Below are 21,881 nucleotides of genomic sequence, written 5' to 3'. Positions count from 1 at the left end.
TATGGTTACATATTTTAACACAATCTGCAGCACTGGACAGGTTTTTGAAAGGCAGAAAACAGTCATGTTGACTTTTGTTTCTGTAAAGTCATGAAACTGGTAGGTGATTTTAGGGGTATCGAGAAAAGTTCACTTTCAAAAAAATTGTTTATCACTTAGACTTACAACTAACTCGGTTTGGTGGACAGGGTCTTGTGTAGACCAGGTTTGCCTCTAGCGCACTATAGGTAAGAGCATGACTTTGAACTATTCATCTTTTTTATCCCTAGCTCCTAAAGTGCTGGGATTACAGATGTTACCATCATGGCCAGTTCAATGGTGCTGAGGATCAAACTTGACACCAGCAAACACACTACCATCGAGCTACATCTGCCCCCTCCCAATAGTGCACACATCTGCATTTTAAATGCTCTTATCTCATGGTAGAGTGATGATAAGGAAAGGCATTAATGGAAGAGAGTAGTGTCTAGCATTTGATAGTTCAATCAAGAAAGTAGGCATTCTCACTACTGTCTCCATTAGCAAAACATTCAAATGGCAGATGAAGGACTCCACTCTAGATCCACCAGGAAACACAGCTAAATTTCTGGTTATGAATGATGAAACAGATTTTAGCAATTCCATCATGCAGAGGACAGAGGGGCAGCTTTCAGAGGGGCATGTATGTATATGCCATAAATCATTCTCTTGAAAAGATAATTACTGAATCACTAGAGGAGAGAGAAGAAAAGAGCTTTAAGGGCAATGATTTGAAAGCTTCTCAAATTAATGTGCGCACAGTTGGCTCTTTGTTTTCAGTGCACGTTGGTAAAAGATGCTTTGGGACATGAATTCACTTTGTTGAAGGAAATAATGTAATTCTAGTTATTAATCACTTTCATTTTAAATGTGCTTTGCAAACAGAGAGGACTGGAGACTGCAAGAACAATGTGGAAAGCACACGTAATTAGATGCTTGATGGGTTCCTTTTGAATTTCTGTTGGGGATGACAAAATCAAAGAGCTTCAAGGCTCTAGGAAACCTAAGTGTATATATGTAATTTGAGAAAGTTCTATTTCATTTTGCCAACTAATAATGTCACAAAGGGAGGGAAATTAAGCCTTGTTCTCAATAGCAATTACAGTAGATTATGCTGAATGAAATCATATTGTTTCATGAGTCAAACTTCTCTGTAGTGTAATTTAGCAGTGCCTTCCTGAGGCACCACAAAATAGAATGTTCTGTGATACTTCAATCCAGAATCCTTGCCAGAAAGCGTAATGCTGCTTTGCAGACTTCCTCCAGAGACCGAAATGAGCCAGGACCTGGTGTTACTACCCAACCACCAGAAGTTTCTCTCAGCAGGAACCACACTCGCTAAAGATCACCCAGCCATACCGAACAGAGGAGAATACAAGATCCACAAACATCTTCTGGAGAATTCTCCAGTCTTTTAAAATAACGACCTGCAAAGTTTTACCTCTAACTACCTCTTCTCCCCAGACAGGATCTTTGAATATAGCCCAGTACATCTTAGAACTCATCCTTCTCCTGCTTCTTTCTCTGTAGTGCTGGGATTATACTCATATACCACTGTTCGCAGTCTGCATTCTCCTAATCTCTCTGTCTCTGTCTCTCTGTCTCTGTCTCTGTCTCTGTCTCTGTCTCTGTCTCTCTCTCTCTCTCTCTCTCTCTCTCTCTCTCTGTGTGTTACCAAATATGAATGTAGTTTATAATATGAAACCATTTCCCATCTTGAATCAAAAGAAAGTCATATGTAATAATCATTTTTTTTTAATTAAATAGAACCAAGCTAATGGCCTTGCCCTTAACAAACTCTCATATCAGACAGCAGGCCTTCTGTTTTAATTAGCTAATATCTATTAGGAAGACTTTGTAAACAAGGGTGAACCTTATTCTGTGGCCTTTGTGCATGTAGACACACGGGTGGCGGAAGTGTGTAATAGAGGCTGGGTTCTTTTTTGTTAATCGTCTGATTTAACTGTTCAAAAAGCTCTTGATTCTTTCTGTTGTACATATCAATTTCTAATTGGTATTAATCATTTCTAGATCTCACTGGCCCATCTGAAGACTGAATGGAAAAGCAAGCCCCTAAAGTAACAACTCATAGGAAGTGTTAATTCTCACTCTGCACAGAACGTGTTAGCTCCCACTCCATGCAATAAAGCACAGCTGTCAATAGCTTCACTCCACCTGGCTTGATGCTTAGCCTATACCGAACAGGATATCTGATCTCCATGGACCTCAGTGTTGAAATATATACATAGCATGATTTACTTCACAAACACATTTGAAAGACTAACAGATAGTGCTGCATAAACACAGTGTTCTAGAGAAATGACTGGGATGAAATAAACTGATGTTAGAGTACAATTAATTAATTAATCATTAAGAAAATTCAAGTTTGAGGTCACCTGTTCCTTACAGGGGTCTAAGCTGGCCAGGGCTACATAGTGAAAAAAGGAAGAAAGAAAGAAACAAGAAAATTGGTCACTTGTTTACCACTTTATAAAGTTCTGGACACTAACTGTGTTTAGAGTTTAGACACAGAATATATGAAGAATCACTGAAAAATCTTAGTTTTATTCCTAAGCCATCAGTACTTGTCCCAGTTAAAAATAAACCATAATAACTATTATTAACAATAACTAAATCATTTCTTCATTCATGCTATTTTTTTTTTTTTTTTGATCTGTAATGAGCAATAGGCTCCAAGTTCATGAATCCGTAAAGCTGGGTTATCATTGGAAGCCACTGAAAACCGAGAAGGTTTGAAGTAAATTCTTAGAACACGACATAAAGAAATAATTTCCGGACTAACTATGAAGAAATCCTAGTGCTGCCTGAGGACTCTTGGCAGTGGTTCCCTGAGTGACTAAACGAAAATTTGATGATATTAGTACTGAAGCAGGCACTAGTCAAATTGAGATATGCTTTCAACTCTACCCAGCCGCACAGAAGACACCTAACCTCTCAGTGTGGCTTTAGGTTCTTCACTTCTAGGCCCAAGACTTGATAAACTATGAGGTCTTCCCAGTATGTACAACTTCTAACTTTTCTTAGCATCGTAGGATGCTAAGAAAATGAAGCAAGAGTACTCGGGGCATCTCACATTTAAGTCTCTAGCTTTTCTGGCTGCCTAGGCGACACCTGTTCATGCCAATATTTAGTTCTTACAAAAATCTGAGATGGGCAGCAAAATACTCATGGGAGGAGAAAAGGGAACTCTGCTGTAGATGCTAGGTCAGCAGGGAAGTACCTCGGCTAAGCAGGCACATAGAACGTAACCAGCGTGGGGACCCGGGTCTGCTCAGTGCTAGTCACGCTTCTGCAAGGGTTTTGCCACAAGTTAAGAAACGGTAAGAATTCCAGTAGCAGCCAGGCGTGGTGGCTCGTGCCTTTTATCCCAGCACTTAGGAGGCAGAGGCAGGCGGATTTCTGAGTTCGAGGCCAGCCTGGTCTACAGATTAAGTTCCAGGACAGCCAGGGCTAAACAGAGAAACCCTGTCTCAAAAAACCAAAACAAACAAACAAACAAAAAAACAAACAAACAAACAAAAACAAAACCAACCAACCAAACAAACAAAAGGACTTCCAGTAGCTTTAAAGAGTAAGGAGAAACTTTACCAATCACATATCAGTATGCCCTTAGCCACCTGGAAAGAGCAGGAAGTCATCCATCCACCATGTAACCTTCACATGCTGGGCCCAGGAGCATCATGTGGCAAAATGACTCAAGCTTCTACCCAGGGGGTCCACATCAGTACATTCCAAAATCCTTACCTTGACAAAAGGTGTTGTTAACCCGTTTATATCCTTGTAGGCATTCCATCATTTGAGTATATCCATGATAGGCTGTAAATGGAGGGGAAAAAAGCATTCATTATGATTTAAGTTCTTGTGATCAGAAGCTGCAAGATGTGGTGCCATTTACATCACCAATAGATGGACCATTTACAAGCTATGAGTACCAACAGAGTTCCATTTCATGCTTATTCTCAGTATACTTCCTATTTTGCACTAGCTGTATTCCTAGGAAGTTGACAGCAAACCTTTACTATATTAACTGAACCTTAAGACTGCTTTGTATTATCTTCCAATTAGTTATTAAATAGGAATCATAAGATGCATTCCCCTACAGAGTCTTGTATCAAGGGACAGTGGGCTAACAGGGGAAACACTGGCATGTGGAAGTTGTTTCATTCATCCCTTGGCCTCAAGTCCAGTGGACCTCAGTTGTGAGTCCTTCAGTGACAAAAGGATCACACTCAGCAGTCTTTTCAAGGCATGGAGCCAGACCAGATGACCTTTCAATGTGTCCCTCTGCTTAGGATTCTATACTAATTTTCTTCTAAAACTGTAAGGAGACAATCAACTTGTTCGCACTAAGCACATTGCTAATAGATGATCAACTAGTTAATGAAATCATTTACAGATTTAAAATTGAGTTTTCGATAGCAAAAAGAAAATTATCAACAATGAAAGGTTTTTGTATGTGGCTAAACAAAACTTCATTAAATGAAAGTCACTTGAAAGTTGAGGTTTGAACTATTTTGAGAAAAAACAAAACAAAGTACAAAACTAAACAAGGTCATGGAACCCCAATCATCATATATAGAAGCCAAGGACCGTCTGCTCTCTTCCAGCACGAATACGGTTTAGAGAGTAGTGCCAAACAAGGGAAGGAAAGATCTTAAGAAGAATGTGACCTTGAGTGTACTGCTTGGTGGTGAGTCACTTTAGACAGTACAAGCACAGTAAATGCCAGGATGTTAGGGTTCACTTCATTCCTCATCCCCGCAGCTCTGAAACCAAAGCCATCTCTTCAATTCATACATCAAATGAGCCACTGGCTTATTTTCACCAACGTTTTTTGTTAAAAAAAAGAGTGACTTTGTACTTTCCCATTCAGCTGAAGTCCTCGTCAGTACTGAACTGTGGTGCTAACAACACCATATAAAGCAGTGGGTTCCTGCTCAGATGATGCAATTCTAGAAACAAATGGCTGGAGGTCAGGAATAATAATAGCCTTAGGAATTAAGGGGGGGAGATGATGTGAACCCCTTTACTCCTAACATCTGTCACTCTCGGCTCCTTTGGAATTTAGAAAAGAAAAAAACAGAAATAGCTAAGATGGAGAAACGGCACAAAGAAGCCAGCCTTTTTTGGGAAGAGAAAAACAAAGGGGAAGAAGAAAAAAGTATAAAGAAACAGAAGCAGACCAGAACCCAGGTTGGAGGGTCCTCTCTCACCTCCATCCTTAGACCTAACAGTGAGAAACATGTCTCTACCACAACATGACTAGACAAACACATATGACAAATGAATGGGGCAGAGCTCCTAAAGCAGATGGCAGTGTGCTTTCAGCCATTTAGATACAGATTCCTGGTTAATGACTCATCAGAATCAACAGCGAATGACAGCGGGGGCAGTCACGTTTGTGTCACCCCAACCCTAAAACACCGAGTGAGTTCTTCAAATAATTTCAAATGTATCCCAGAGATCCCTTCAGTCAGAGAACCAAAATAATTTAGGCAAACAGGTCTTTAAGTAAGGTGGGATTGTTATCGTTCAACCAGCCTGCTTCCTGGAAATCCATCCAACTAACCATCATCCGGCCCACTTGGAAAATCCATGTGAGACATTCTTTCACTACTGAGGATCTCATGGGACTTTTTTTCTCTCTTTAATGGAGAACTAACGTTCACAAACTTTAGCAGGAATTTTTCTAAATGAGCCCTCTAACAAACACTAGGAGTAGTGTCAGCGAATTGAATGGATACTTCAGGTAATCAGAGACGCTGTGTGTTTGAGAAACTAGGAATCCAAAGGACAAAAAAAAAGGAAGAGGTGGTTTACAGCAAAATACCATGCTGGGAGAGTAGTTTTAAAAAAGACAGGTAGTAGTTTTTTTAGGTTGAACAAAAAGGTTTAAAGGGCAAGTGAGAAGATGGAGAGATGGCTCAGTAGTTAAGAGTACTTGTTGCTCAGTTTCCAGCATCTACACCACGGTGGCTTATGCCATTCACAAAGCTACTTCAAGGGGATTTGACACCTTCTTCTGAATTCTGTGGGTGCCAGGCACAAATGAGATACACAAACAAGTGTGCAAGCAAAACACTCATGTATATAAAATAAATACACTTAAAAGGGTTTTAAAGACAAGTGAGAGTATCAATCCAGTCAATAATTCCTTAAAATGAATAAATAAAAATCATCTGACTGTAGCAAATGAGATGTCCCTTTAAGATGACAGGGAGGGACAATTATAAAAGCCTTCAGCTTTATGAGACTGATGACTGAGAAGGAAAAAAAAAAAAAGAAAAAAAAGAAAAAAAAGTCAGTTTTGGGGGGAAGAACAGAAGTTTAAGAAAACTCAACCTGAAACAAGTCAGTCCTGTACTGCCTTTCTAAGATGTGTTTCTTTGAAATCTTTCAGTCAGAGTTAATGCGACATTCGAAGATAGAGCTACCATCGTTTGTAGAGAAGAGGGCGATGGAATGGTGTAAACCTGGATGTATCCAAAAAAACAGTTTCTGTAAAACACTCGGAGGGCTAATCGCAGCGTGTTGGCGCTGCAGTCACTAGGGACTGGGGCAGTACAAACTACACATTCCTTTTTCGCAGATCAGTAAGCAGTCAACTCCCCATCTGAGCTCCTTTGCATGAAGGAGGGGATCTGCAGCATAATGAAACGTGTGGCCCAAGTTGTGGAGACTGACAGCATTTCGCTTAAAGAATCTGACCTAACGAAGAGTAACTGCACTGACTTTTTATAGGGTTTAAAATAATCGTTCACATCTTACGAGCCATCTACTCCCTATTCCCTAGGGCCTGAAAGGGGGATTTTTTTTTTTTCTCACCAATTCTCCACAGTGCATCCCCTACATAAGTAATTAAACTGCAGAAGGTGATGGGTAACTGTTTAAAAGAAGGAAGAGGAGAAAGGGGAGGAAGAGGATGAGAATAAGAAGAATAGAAGAAGGGAGAAGAGGAAGAGGGAGGAAGGGCTGGTGTGAAAGTTTTAATGGACTTGCAATGTCTCTAGAAACACAGGTTGTAGCACTATGCTCTGGAATACAGCCAGTGATTCCTTTGAGGATCTAAGAGACTCCTAGTTAAGAGTTAAGGTAAGAAAAGAGGTATGCTCCCATTAACCTCAGAGGAATGAGGAGATGTCACTTACATTGTTTCTTGGGGCATTTCTGGCATTTGTTAAAGCCCCAGGACGTCCCCACTGTCCCACAGCAGTCCTCTTGCTTTGAAAGGCCTGGGAGCGCTTTGCCACACTGCAATGAAGTGTGAAAGGGGAGGTTAATGGAGCACAAGATGCCCACAGCCCCAGAGCTGGGGATCTTCACAGTCACTTTATAAACAGTTCCCTTGAGACCATGTAGTTACAGAGCAAAGGAATAACTATAAAACTTTGGGGCCAAATACTAGGACAGAATCAATACACTTCTGGAGTGAGTGAGCGTGTTTCCATATATGAACTCCTTTGCATTTTTAAATTCTTAGAAACTCCAAACCAATGGCGCAGGTCCGTGGACAGAGACCTCTGGGCTTTACAACTTGCCCAGACTTTCCCTAACTGTGTCCTGCTCCCTCACCTGGGGATAAATGTCAGCTTTGGGGTTTCCCCACAGCAATTGTTTGCCCAAACATTCCTTCATCAGCTTGTTCTTTCATTGCTCCTCTGTTCTGCGTTTACTGAGCATTTGTAATAATGTCCTGTGAACTGGGATACAAAGATGGATATGTGCACGGGACTGGAAGGCGTAGCCATAAAACTGTAGAATCTGCTATGAGGTAGTCAAGGGAGGAATCACAGGACCAAGGAGGGCCAAGAAGGGACAGGCCAACAGAGGACTATATAGGAAATGACTATAGGCTGAGCCAGATCAGCTCTGGCAGAGACTAACGCTCTGGGGATATCAGCCAAGCTAGGAAGGGGTTGGCAAGTTTAAGCAAGAATAGCCTGAGCAAGCAGAACAGATATCCTTAGAACTATGGTCCAATACTGTCAAATGTTAAGGTCGGGTGAGATGCCATGTCAACCACGGGAGATCATATGACACTCAGGCCTAAGGCCGAACTTACTTAGAACTATCTAGAAAATAGATCCTGTCTTGCAAGACCATCCAAGGGACCAGATGGGCAATGACACTTACTTGACTCTTACTTCCCAGCTGCACAGGATAAGCTCACATCCCACGTCTCTGTCTTGTGTACAAATGTAGAACATCTAAGGAGTTCTCTGTTTTCCCAGGGGAAAAAAAATCCTCAAAGGGTTCCCAGAGTCATCTTTTCTAAAACAGATCTGATAGCACAGCTCTACTGACTAATGACCTCTAGCAACATTGTCTTCCATTGTCCCCTGGCAGGCTAGAGGAGTCCTCTCCTGCCCCACTTCAGGCAGTATCTTGTTACCTTCTACCTCCGAGCATCTATAAGGCTTGGCAACGGATCCTTGATGGTCTGAACAACTCATGCATTTTTGAATACTGTGCTCTCTTCCTGGAATGCTATCATATTTTTTTTTCTTTCCTCAAACTTTCTTTCTGCCATGAGGTGCAGCACTGGTTCTTCAGCTCACAATTCCTCTCCTTTCCTTCAAAGACGATTCTACACAGGACCACTGCTACCAGTTTCAGTCCAAAGCATGTGTATTAATGACTTGTTAGCCTTACATCCCCAAACAGGACACATAACAAATGCCCAATGATGCCAAGTGGAGCAATTACGATGGGAAAACCTATCTGAAGTTAGCATACATGCATATCCCCGGGATAGGAAGGTAGTACATGAAGAGGGAAAGTCAAGGCCAGTGGTGACCCTGAGAAGGACAAGGCATGGACCCAATTAGCAAGCCACGATAGACAGTGTTTTTCCTTCCCACTGGCTGCAGGCATGGCTCATTCTGAGTAAGGCTCTGAGTAACCACATACACATCAAAGAAGGCCAGATATCATTGTCATTATCATCATCATCGTCGTCGTCCTCGTCATCTGAAAGTTCCTTGTTCCAGATGTCTCAGGTCAGATGTAAATCATCAGACTATCCAGGGAGCAGGGTGCATGAGCAGACAGGAGTGCACTGTGAGTATTCTGCGAACCAAGCTGCTTAGTCAAACTGTCCACTTAAAAGTACCATCATCAACAAGAAATGCATTGATAGGACAAATAAAAGTGAGTACCAAAGACATTTTGAGTTGGCCTTACTTTTAAGAAGAACCTAAAAGTGTGTATAATCAAGTCCTAGAACAAGTGAGCAAGGCCAAGGTCACCACACCCATGACACCTCGGGAGTTACTCCGAAGGTAGGAAGAAATGGGCATGCATTTTATGAAAGAGGGAGGAAAGCAACCCAGTTGGTGGATGCACGGTGCCTGTGTGACTGTTATAAACCAGTGCACCAAGAGGAAAGCCTGCAGGGTCTTTGCTAGCCATGAGCGTCATGTGCTGAATGGGAATACACATATCCCAGAGCTGGATCTGCACCAGGGCCAAAGAAGGAAGCAGACAGTATGCATAGTGTACACACACACACACACACACACACACACACACACACACACACACCCTAGAGGAAGAGAAAGAATCAAGGTGAAGACAAGCTACTTGAATCAGGATTGTTCCCCAACACTCCTTGAGCTTAGCCATAGACAACTTAAACCCAAAGCATGAAGATTAGAAGCTGAAAAGGAAAGGCGACAGTGACTCGGAGTATAAGACACGGGACAAAGAAAAACACAGAGGTCTCCATTGCTGAGACCCAGCTGCCAACATCTGCTTAACATTTCGCTTCAAGTTTCATAAACTGGTTGGGTTTATTTGAGACACCAACTACTTTGCACACGGCTCATTCTTGTACCAGACTCTGGGCTCTTCTCTTAATCAGGCAAAGCACTCAACACTTGCTGGTTTTATATGCTCAAAATGTTAGTAGCAGTTAAAATCCAATTTTCACCTTGGATTCCTAGAATGTTTTATTTGGTAGGGCAAAAATAAATCATTTCCCTCTACTGGGCCTCCAGAAAGGTACAAGGTTTTCATTTCACGATCCGAGCTGCTTTATCCCATGGCTTTGTTTTTGCAGGTCTACAGCCAAGAGCAGCACAAGCTATCCAAATTGATGGAATAAATTGGATGCGTAGGTGGTATCATGGCACTGTGTGTGTGTGTGTGTGTCTGTGTGTGTGTGTCTGTGTGTGTGTGTCTGTGTGTGTGTCCTGAAACTGGGTCTACACAGTGTAGTAATGAGCTATGAGGGGTGAAGTTACGGTTATAAGGTACAAAGTTTTCTATCGGCCCCATCAGCTGTTCAAGAATAAAGAGGCTTCAGTGTGTAGCAAGAAACACGATGTGAAAGCCCTCTGTGGCCACTCCCAAGGTTTTCTTCCCAGCTCCACTAGATGCCACAAGTCTTATCTGAGTCTAGTTAAAAGTAAGCAGAGTGGTAGTGGTGGGATTAGGCCAAGGGGCATCTCTTCCACACTGAAAGGTCACAGTGGAGAGAATAACCAATCAGAGAATGAGGTTGGGATGCTCTGCTCTAAGACTGGGGCGATTCTTCTCAGCAAGATATACTCATGTGAACATAGATGCCCCTAGTCCCATTTGTATTCAGGGATCAAGGTGGGTTTTTCAAGTTGCAAGCACACATTGCCTTCCTCCCATGGAGTCAATCACCACATTCCCAGAGAAAGACCATTAAGCATTCACACCTCTGTTCTTAACTTTACCAAGCCAAAGAGCAAAATGCTCGCTCTAGCTCGGCAGAAAGCTCCCATAACCTTCAGCACTAATGTCTGCTAAGACCCAACTAGGGCAAGGCAAGCGGAGTGCTCAGGCGACCCATTCTGTAAAGATCAGCTGGAGGATGGCGCTGGGATAAGCCTACTTGTGGACAAGATGCTAATGCTGAGATAGAGCAAGCAAGCCTATTGTATACTGAAGAGCTTTGGCAGACCTGAAGACCCTCCAATCATAGGCCGAGGGGGCCTCATCTCACAATGCTGACAATCTTTCCACTGTAAATGTTCCTACCTAATGGGAGATGGTGGGAGCTGAGCCTGATGGGTCATTTCTCAGGAATGCCCAGAATGCAAAGCAAATGACCTCTATGGTTTCTTCCAGGTTTAAGAGTCTGAGGTCAGTATGTGCTGCTAGGTTACATGACTCTGTTTAGAAAATACAGACTAGTGCAGAATACAGTCAAGTTCAAATACTGTTGTCCAAAGTATATAATGGGGCCAGGTCTGGTGGATGCATCTTAGCCCCCTCCTTTGTCTGTTTCTGCTTCATCTCTAAAGCCGTCACTGGCTCTAAGCCTTCGCCTACTAGACTTATGGAAACAAGATAAAGGAGGGGGAAACTAACAGCTCCACTGGACCTTGGCGTCTAGAAAACTGAATGGTGGAAATAAGTTTTAGACTTTTCTCTACTTATCTTTATGGGGTCCAGACATCAGAAGGTCAGGTCACTGAAGAATCATGGACTATTGGCACACACAGGGTTTGAGTGTCCCTTCATTAGTATTGAAGGTTATAGGAGTTTTCTCAGGAGTTAGAGCATGTTGCTATTTGACTTGGTAATGTTAAGAGTATAATTATCTCACAATGCAAAATAATTATAAAAAATGGTATGAATGGGATAAAAGCCTTTAATTGCGTAGCTAATTTTCAATAATCAACTGATTTGGGAAATGTACTTAAAGTCTTTTTTACCTGCTTGAAACTATACATCTTCAGACCTCTACCTCACGTTTGGGGTAAAACCACATAAGTTTGCTATCGAAGTTCATTTGTGAGAATGGTTGCCTTTAGAACCTCACAAATCCAGGAGTGGAATCAACGTTCAAAACTCACCATCTAGCAACCTGATCTTATCATCAACATTTGATCATTTTTCATTTTTATCATTTTTTTACAATGAAATCACTCACTACTAGAGTTGCTCCCAGAGGTGCATGGGAAAGGCTGTTAGAGACATTAGAGCCTGGTTTTATGACATTTCACATTAAAACTGACCCCTCATTACAAGAATGTTTGTTTCACTGTGTCAAGTCCTGGAGATGAGAAGCCCAGGAGGCAAGGAAAGAGGGCACTGTTGAAGGCCACTAGGAAAGAGAGGAGCACTGTTGAAGGCCACTAGATGCTAGCTTTCCTACCAGCACGGTGGCATCTCACAGATTGTCCTGCCTGTCTGGACCAGCAATGAGACACTAGAACAATAACCCTGACCTCACAGTGGAGTGCAAGTGACTGGCGAATGCCTAAACATCTGTGGGATCGGAGCCCTTTGAGATATCCTACACCATACTTTGGTGAGCAGAGTGTAGGTTGAGACCCAAGTATCATTCATCTTTTCTCCAGCTTGGGTAAACCTACAAGTAGGATTAAAGAGCTGGCCACCTTCATAGGCTCTGAGACGACTTCTGTTAAAATTGTTCAGATACTTCACTATAAGAATGTGTGGTGGTTTGAATGAAAATGTGTCTCATGGGTTCATAGGGAGTGGCACTATTAGGAGGTGTGTTCTTGTTGGAGAAGGTGAGACCTTGCCGGAAGAAGTGAGTCTCTTTGAGGTCTGAAATGATCAAGCCAGACCCAGCGTCACTCTTTATTCCTGTTGCCTGCCAATCCAGTGTAGAATTCTTGACTCCTTCTCTACTACCATGGCTGTCTGCATGCTACAGTGCTTCCCACTGTGAATAATGGACTAATCCTCTGAACTCATAAGCCAGCCCCATTAAATGTTTTGATTTATAAGAGTTGCCGAGGTTGCTGGGCGGTGGTGGTGCACGCCTTTAATCCCAGCATTAGGGGGGCAGAGGCAGGTGGATTTCTGAGTTCAAGGCCAGCCTGGTCTACAAAGTGAGTTCCAGGACAGCCAGAGCTACACAGAGAAACACTGTCAGGAAAAACAAAACAAACAACAACAACAAAAAAAAGAGTTGCCGTGGTCATGGCATCTATTCACAGCAGTAAAACCCCAACTAAGAGAAATGGGTCACCCCCTGAGGACAGTACAATGACAGGAACCTACAGTTTAGTCTCACTAGTTGAGACATCTGAAAATTACAACGCAAACATGTACTTAACTTGTTATCAAGAACTGTTTATGATGAAGTATGAATACTTGAAGCTAGAAAAAAAAGACACTTTCTCAAAAAGAAAACACATCATTAATCCAAAGGAGAAAATAAACTTAAAATATTAAAGCAATGTAGAGTTTTAAAAGTACTTCCAGGATTGCACTGAGGGAAAAACCAGGAGAAAAAGAGAGATGTGATTCATTGTAACCCTTGCGAAAGCACACAGGTCTGGACTCAAGGCCTGAGCTGAAATAAGGAAGTGACTCAATGGACTGGAGAAAGAGCCTCCAGAGGGATGGAATAGCTCTTTCTCATAATGCGAAGGTTCAACCATCACCTATGGGCAGAGAGGGTAAGCAGAGAGCAAGGCACCCGGACCTGAAGGAACAAACAGGGAGCAGAGAGGCAGAGAGCAGGCTGTGCTCAACTCTGGAGAATTTTTCCCAATTTGGGATTCAACTTCTAGTTAGATCTAAAAATCAACCAGGAGACAGAGAACTCGCCACATTGGTCCTTTCCCAATGCCAAATGAGTTTTACATTGCTTCTATTTAAAAAACTGATATATCTTAAGGAATAGTAGAAACAGTGCCATGGATAGAAAGAGAAATAAAAGTCCCTTAAAAGGTATAATTTGGGGCCTGGAAGATGGCTCAGTAGAGAAAGTACTTGCTGTGTAAGAGTAAGAATTCCTGAATTTGGATTCTCCAGAGTCCACGCGGACTTGATGGTTGAACCTTCGCAGTATGAGAAAGAGCTATTCCATCCCTCTGGAGGCTCTTTCTCCAGTCCATTGAGTCACTTCCTTGTTTCAGCTCAGGCCCTAAGTCCAGACTTGTGTTTTTGTTTTGTTTTGTTTTGTTTTTAACGTGGAGAATTTGGATTCTCCACGTAAATGCCAGGCAGGAATAGCAGCCTACTGAGGTCCCAGCACTTTGGAGGCACAAACGAGCATCCCTGGTACAAGGGCTTTCTAACGTGAGCAGAACTGGTAAACTTTGGGTTCAGTGGGAGATTCTACGTCAATAAATACAGTAGAAAATAATCAAGAAAGATATTGGATGTTAACTTCAGGCCTCTGCATGAGCATTCAAACATACACACACACACACACACACACACACACACACACACACACACACATACCACATACACATAAACATACACATCAAAAAAGGAAGGTACAGTTTTCTGCATTTGAAACCCAGGAATGTAAAGCATGACCAGTCAAAATAGAGCATATCACTTATGGGAAAGGAAGGAAAAATAAATTTAAGATAAACATATTCAGGAATATTCAAAGAACCAAAGAAAAAAAAAAAGTACAACTGGATTAAGTGACCTTCATGGAAGTTGGAGTTCAGTCAATGAAACCTTTAAGATAATTCCTTGTTTTGCAGTGACCCCCCAACCACAAAATAATTTTTGTTGCTACATCAGAACTGTAATTTTGGTACTATTGTGAATTGTAATGTAAATCTATTTGGAGAGAGAGGTTTTGCCAAAGGGGTCATGAAGCGCAGGCTGCAAACTGCTGATCTAGGGAATCCTAACACAAAATGAAACACCCAGCTTCTACCAATCCACCAGTATTAGCACATTTTCAATGGTATATGGACCATTTTTTTAAGTCTTGTGTGTGTGTGTGATATCTCTGTGTGTGATATCTGTGTGTGTGTCGTGTGTGTGTCTGTGTGAGTGTGTGCACGTGCGTGCGCACACACTCACATGTGTTCCTTCGTGAGACTGAGTGCCCCGTGAAGTGATGGTGTAAGAGGACGGATGAATGGAAAGAAGAGAGGACTAAGAATCAGGAAGCCTTGGAATTGTCCCTATCTGCCACAACTCAACAGGAGACACTACACGAATTAACTCTCTGCATGTCAGTCTCTTCACTAATAAAACTTTAAAGACAAATCAATCAATGTACAATCAGTGTTCTTAAATTTAATGATTTATGACGCACTCCCGAGAGCAGGAGTGAGGTGGCTGGGCAATCACGTGAACGTTCAACTCCATCCTGGTTTCCCTATAAAGATCAGCATTCCTTCACTGTCTCCCACCTATAAGCCTGGCTACCTAGAGCCAGCCCATGGCTCTGGACTGTTCCTCCTTAGTCTCAAAGAGTGAGCCAGGCCCACTTCATCAGTGATGACCAGAATATCATTCCAGCCCTCTTGCCAACTTGTACGTACAATAAAAGCATCTCTACCTACCTGAAAAATTAGGTATGGTTCTTACATGGTTCCTTTCTAACTATAAAGGATAGTCAATATAATCATTTTATTATCAATAAGCAACTTCTCAGAGGTATCCATAACCTTCATAGAGATGCAGAATTTGTATGCATGGAGCATGTATGCAGAGCCACGGGAGGGCCTACTCACCTAGATCACCCTACTCACATAGCTACACCACTCTTTAACAACCCTCTGTGACATTCTCATGTCTACTCACACTCCAAAGCTTGCTATTCAAAAATTGCTCACACAAAACCTTGAGGATTTTTACCAAGCCAAAGCACTACCCTCGTTATTGTGATGTTGAAGAATATGAGTTGTACTTCATAAAAAAAAAAAAAATCCTCCACATCTTTCCCTAAAGCCAAGAATAAAGTCCTTTATGAAAAGCACTGGTTATACGTGAGAGACTGGGTTCATCTGTCCTGGGTCTTTGCTGCTAGGAACATTACCAGTCTCTCATAAGGATCGAAACTGCTCCAGTTCAGCAAGGCAACTCCTGTCCACCTTCTATGCAAAATGGCTCAACTTTGGCTCTAAATCAAACTGTAAAGCCTCACCACGGACTCATCCATGTCCCCGCACTAAAATGTTAACTCTATTTGCTTTTACGAGCCAATGATAAATGTTCTAATTTTTTTAACATTGTCATTAATGCAAGGAGAACAACATATTTGGTTCTACAAGGACTGTTGTCCTAATGGGGAATTCTGTACCGTGGCTCACTGGCAGGGCAGCAGGCATTGTCCCATAAAAAGAAGAGGAAAATGCTTAAACGCTTCCAGATTCTCTAAAAGAACTTGTAAAAAAAAATTGCTTTGGCATGAGTAGAACATTCTTCATGGGCAAGTTCTTTTTTTTTTTTTTTTTTTTTTTTTTTTTTTTTTTTTTTTTATGTCTACCAGCTTTCTTTTATTAGAGTAATTAAAACAATGTTGGCATTTGGGGTATCTGATATATGCATAATCCTCTGATATTTCAGGGTATTGATTTTATAAAGTATCTGCTGTGACTAAGGCATTAGCAGCTGGAAATGGATCCACACTGATTTCTGACAGTATATTTGCTTAAAGCCAAATCATGCGTTCAAGGAACTCCGGACAACTACTTTAGTTTATAAAATGATATTTTAAAAGCAACACTACAGTAAGGATTGGTTTTTAATGTTAACATACAAAGGGGACAGTATTTTTAAGGGCATGCCACATGATTCTTTTTTATATCTTTCCAAAAAACCCAAAACAAAACATTGAATCCAGCTCTCTACTTTCTCTGCCCCTGTGATTTGGGAATTTTTGACAGACAAGTCTTCCAGATTGTGATCTATGTACCATTGGTCTTCCTGAGCTGCTAAAAAAAAAATAATTAAATTCTATCATGACTTTGTTCTCACATAATTCTGCTTTCTTTTGTAGAAAAGCCACATAGAACATACCATAAATTGGAGTTCTAGGGAGCAAATAAGTCAAATTTATTTCATTTTATTATAAATCTTAGTTTGCAAACAAAATACCAGATTCATTATTACATTTGCATAAATGTTCGTCGTCTTAAATTTATTTTAAATTCTAATTGACAGGGCTATGGGCTGAAAACAAAGAACTTTGGTAGGTGAAAAAATAAAGATGGGCATATAGGCATGCCTGCTGTTGCTATGGCAACCAGATCACCTGCAGAGTGATGTTTATTTCCTTAGCTATGCTGGGTACTTCTGTACATTAAACATCATTGCTTAGCAGTTCCCTTGGTGTCTCTATAGGCATGATGAAAGGAACAAAGGCCATGCCAGGCCTCATAGAACCGCAAAAATTAACAAAGTCCTCCCATTTGGTTAAGTTTTCAGGTCTTCTGTGTCCCGCCCAAGTACACAAAACTTAAACCTACTAATTACCTGTGGCCTGGACATAATTCAGTAGAAAAACTGAAAGCCACAAATAAAAGCAACAGGTTCATTTACATCCCTGAAGCAGGAGCTCAGCTTGTATTGTCCACTGCACTTCCCACAGATGACAGGAGCAATCTTCATCCAATGAATAGCCACTGGTTTCCCACCATATTCCATGCCCCTAAACACTCTTATATCTACCTGGCTGCCATAACAAACTACCACAAACTAAATGTCTTTGTGTGTATATATGTGGGTGTGCACCTGTGCACAGCTGTGTAGAGGCTAGAGGTCAACCTTGGTACTATAGCTCAAGTGCTGTCCATTCTGTTTTGAGAGGTAGGGTTTCTAAGTGGCCTGGAGCTCCCCCCCCCAAGAAAGCTACACTGGCCAGTCAACAAGCCCCAAGAAACATCCTGTCTCTGAGATTACAAATCCCTGCAACAACGCCTATCCCTTCCTGTTGGTATGGTTTTTAATGGATTCTCTGGACTGAACTGTCTTCCTACTCGCATGGCAGAGACTTTACCAGCAGATCTATCTTCCCCAAATCAATGCATGGCTCTAACAACAGTTGTAGAGCTTGGAAGCCCCAGGCTGAGGTGCTAGCATGGACAATTCCTGTCCTGTAGGCAGTAACTGTTTGGCTCTGTAATCACATGATCTCTTGACTGGATGTCTACAGGAAGGTAGGTAGAACACAGCCAAGTATTCTGGAATCCTTTCTTCTAATGATGCTAATCATATCATGTCATGGCCTCATTCTTATGACTTCATTTAACCTCAATTATCTCCTTTTAGCCTCTGCCCCAATATAGTAATATTAGAGTTTTAAGACATGAAATTGGAGCATGCATTTTAATCCACAGACTGGACCATATACCTGACCAGTGAATGGGATCAATGTTCCTGAAAGCATCTCTCTTCCTCATCTATGGGGATCGAGTATTGTCATGATTCAATTCTGGCAAAGTATTGTGAGTAGTAGATGAATAGTATTGCATTCACATCCAGCAAATGTGTAAGGTAGAGTCCTCCACTTTCCCCCAGGAAAGCAGCCCATGTAAAATGAAAGCACTTGCTAGGTTTGTTATTGTCACACAGCCTGGACCAACTAGAGCAGCATGGATAAAATTAGCAATAATTCATAGGTGCCCATTATGCAACTCATCTTAAGTGGCCTTGCCCTCCTGAGAAGCACAAGCTTAACAGTAAGAAGAACACAGTTAAATCAGAAACAGTCTGGCTGTATTCCAATGCAATTAGAGGAGAGGAAGGGATGTGTGCTAAAGAAAACTCTGGAGGAAATGACCCTTGAGAGGCTCCATCTCACATCAGGATGGTTTTGGAGGCACCACAACAGGTATTCACCGTAACTGATGTTTGTCTAGATCGTTCTGCCCATATGCTTTGTACAGGTATTGTATCGATAGTGCCTATAATTGAAAAAAAAAAAAAAAGGGAAAGATGTTAAAAAGTGCCACAGCAGATGCACACAGTACTCAGATGTCTCCAGAGGCATCTCAGTCCAAAATGTGATGAAATAGGCCCAGGAAGTGGTGAGCTTGTGATAACGGAATGCGAGGAATAGATTTGAATGTGATAAATCACATGCTAGACTCCAACCCTGGGCGGGCTTGAATGCCTACTTTCCCTTTCTCTCACAGTGTTTCAAAGGTCAAATATGGTTGTGGCTGTGAATGTTCTCTGTCACCTATCAATTTTATAAAAATGTACTGTTCTACTAAGAGGCTTGCCTCAAAGCCACAGAATGCGAAGATTGTGTTCTTAACAGTTGTTACAGCTTGCCCATTCTCATCAAGTCCTCTGCACAAAGGTTATGCTGGAGGCATTTCAGTCTTGTTTGAAATATCGGTTCACATTCTAGAATATTCTTCAGAGCTGAAAATATGTTTAAAATACTCTCAGTGCTAGAAAATCCTTGAAACTGGAGTTAACTTGGCCATTCTAAGCCTTCAGATTCCTTAAGAAAACAAGTCATATGAAGATCATCAACAAATATCAATCCTTCTCACATCAGAAATGGTTTTTCCTTCAATACGATAGCAGGCTTGGAGAGATGGCTCAGTGGTTAAGAGTGCATACTACTCCTGAATCCAGATCCCAACACCCATGTCAGGCTAATCACACTGCCTGTAAGTACAGCTTCAAGAGATCTGAGGACTTCCTCTAGTGTTTGAGGGTAACTGGACTCGTCAGTATCCCACACACAGATCCACATAACTAAAATTAAAATAAACTCTAGTTAAACATTGCAATGGTCGTAGCTCTATGTACAGCCTCTGGAGATGATCTTTTAGAAGCAAATATTCAGCTTCCAGATAAATACTTTAATACATAAAGAGAGGCAGGAGAAGGAGGAAACGGAAGTGTAAAAAAATGTAGCACTATATTATCATATCAGAAACGGCGTGGGGGCAGAGAGAAACAAATCTGACCCTTTCTCAGAACACCCCATGAAATTATTGTCTTCTATTGCAGATTTCAAACTATTCTTAGTAAACCAGATGATTCAACTTCAATTTAGAAAATATTAATTCAATCAAATAGAATAGGGACAAGAAATGACTTTTCGCTCCTTAGAAATAGCAGTTATATGTTTTTAAACAGCCTGGTAGTGTATAGAGTCTAAAACTTCATCGAGGCAAGCTATGTTCTCTTCATACTCAGAACTTTGCCTGTATCAGAAGTGGCTTACCAAAAGCCCTAACTCTGCGTCACAATTATTTTCAGTGTCTGATCATGTGTGAAGACCAAGAGTTTAATAATTCGTAGGTTTATGGTTTTGGTGTGCCTTAAAGGTAAAATATGGAAGCTTGATGATAGTCCATGTCATGGCAAAAGTATTTTTCATGGGCAATAAAATGGAAACACATCTGAGGAAAGAGTCAGGGGAAAAACCAGTGACTCAACACAGACTCGTTTCTGTATGGACAGGTCAGGGAGAGTAAAGACTTCAGGTTGATGAGTTTGGGGTACTTGCCTGGAGAAAGCCTGGATGTTAAGCTACAGGAAGTACCATGTCTGGGTCCCACCCATTCTGTGAAGTATGCGACCCCAGTTCTGAGAATCTATATTTGACTCTCGCAATGTCTGAGCCCTGCATTCCTCATCCAAGGAAAACTAGCAGTTCTCCTCCGCGAGGCTGGCAGACGCTCAGTGACACGGAGGTATGTTCTCTCTCCCATGTGGCGTTCCCCCACCTCCTTTGGATCCTAGCCCTGTATTTTGCTGGTCTTTCTCTGCTCCAGGCAAGAGGCCCCCTCACAGGCTGTCTGGCAGAAGTTGCTGGAACAAGACCAGCGAACACTTAAGAGCTCCAGAACCTATCACTGAGATGTGCAAAACACCTTCAGCAAAACCTTCTGCTATTGACACAGGTAAAGTCTGGCAAGGATAGATACAGAGAATGGCCATGTAAGAGACACTAGAGACTGGAGACTTGCTAACACCCCATTAAGCATTTCTTGGGTTAGAACAAGGGAGCACTTGAGAGGGACACTGAAGAAAAACCCAGATGGCATAGGAAGTGGCTGGTGTTGATGACTTATTCAACCAGAAGAAGGCCAAACTTCAGTAAATGTGATCAGCATACCGCAACTAGGCTCTGTTCAGGGAAAAAAGCAGGTCACTGGGGAATCCAGCTCTACCATCCCAGACCTCTGGACAAAAAGAACCTGTAACACATGAAGGTCATTGCTTTGACCCTTCTCACATCTCCCAAACAAGGCCAACCCTAAATACCTAAAAGCCTCCCCGTGTCAATAGCAAGGAGAAAGCAGCCCACACATTCACTTTCCCCTTTTGCTGAGCCAGACAGCGAATGCTGTGACCTGCAGACAGTAGCACTGTATAATTGAGAGGTCACGATTATATAAGCATTTATTGTTTTTTTTTAAAGTTTCATTACATTTATGAATGCATTCAGGGATGATATCTGCATGTGCCAAAGCACGCATGAGGGGGTTAGAGGACAACCGGTGAGAGTCATTTATCTCCTTCCTCCATGTAAGTCCCAGGGGTCAAATTCAGGGACTCAGGCTTGGCCGCAAGCACCCTTACCCACTGAGCCATCTCATCAGCCCCACATTTATTCTTTATACATCCAATCTGTGTTGGTGGTCTCTGGGTTCCACTTAGGGAACTAGCCAGTGTAGAAGTGTCGAGATAATCCCAGCATGCTGTTGGGACACAGCTAGGATTTCAGTTTTAGCTCAAGCCTCATTAATCTATAGAGAAAGTCTAAAATATAAAGAAATTAAAGAGTAGCTCTCTAAGTGAAGCTTGGTGTCCTAGCTCTGGTAACTGGACAATAAATTATTTTCCCATTACTGAGAAACAGCTTTGGAAGCCTGCAGCCCATCTCCCTGCTTTCTGCCCCCCCTTTCTTCTTCCCTCCCTCTCTACCTCCCCTGGACATGGGCTCCCTAGGTCTCATATCTATTTCCCCAGTCTATCGTTGGTCTCAGTTAGGCTTTTAATGTAAAGCGTCCCTCAGAGTCTTGCAATCCTGGGTACTTGTTCACCAGTGGTTGAGGCTATCTGATGAAGTTGTGGAACCTTTTGGCCTTGGGGCATAACTAGCAAACTAGATCACTAGCACAGACCTTGAAGGTTCCATCTCGGCCTTTCCCATT

At 41.9% G+C, this 21,881-nt stretch overlaps 1 protein-coding gene across 10 annotated transcripts in view; it reads right to left on the bottom strand.

The window, feature by feature from the left end:
* Ltbp1 (latent transforming growth factor beta binding protein 1) overlaps window positions 1-21,881 on the bottom strand; it is a 381,029-nt gene that overhangs the window by 138,387 nt on the left and 220,761 nt on the right. For all 10 annotated transcript variants that reach the window (XM_021218313.1, XM_029531227.1, XM_029531226.1 and 7 more), the window contains 2 exons: window positions 7,188-7,290; window positions 3,784-3,855 (listed from right to left, as the gene is read on the bottom strand). In XM_021218313.1, coding sequence (XP_021073972.1) covers window positions 3,784-3,855; window positions 7,188-7,290 — 175 coding nt within the window. The remainder of the gene's footprint in view (window positions 1-3,783; window positions 3,856-7,187; window positions 7,291-21,881) is intronic.

This window comes from Mus pahari, chromosome 18 (assembly GCF_900095145.1).
Source record: "Mus pahari chromosome 18, PAHARI_EIJ_v1.1, whole genome shotgun sequence".
NCBI lineage: Eukaryota > Metazoa > Chordata > Mammalia > Rodentia > Muridae > Mus > Mus pahari.
Note: the sequence above shows the minus strand (reverse complement) of the source record. Positions and strands in the feature narration are given on the sequence as shown.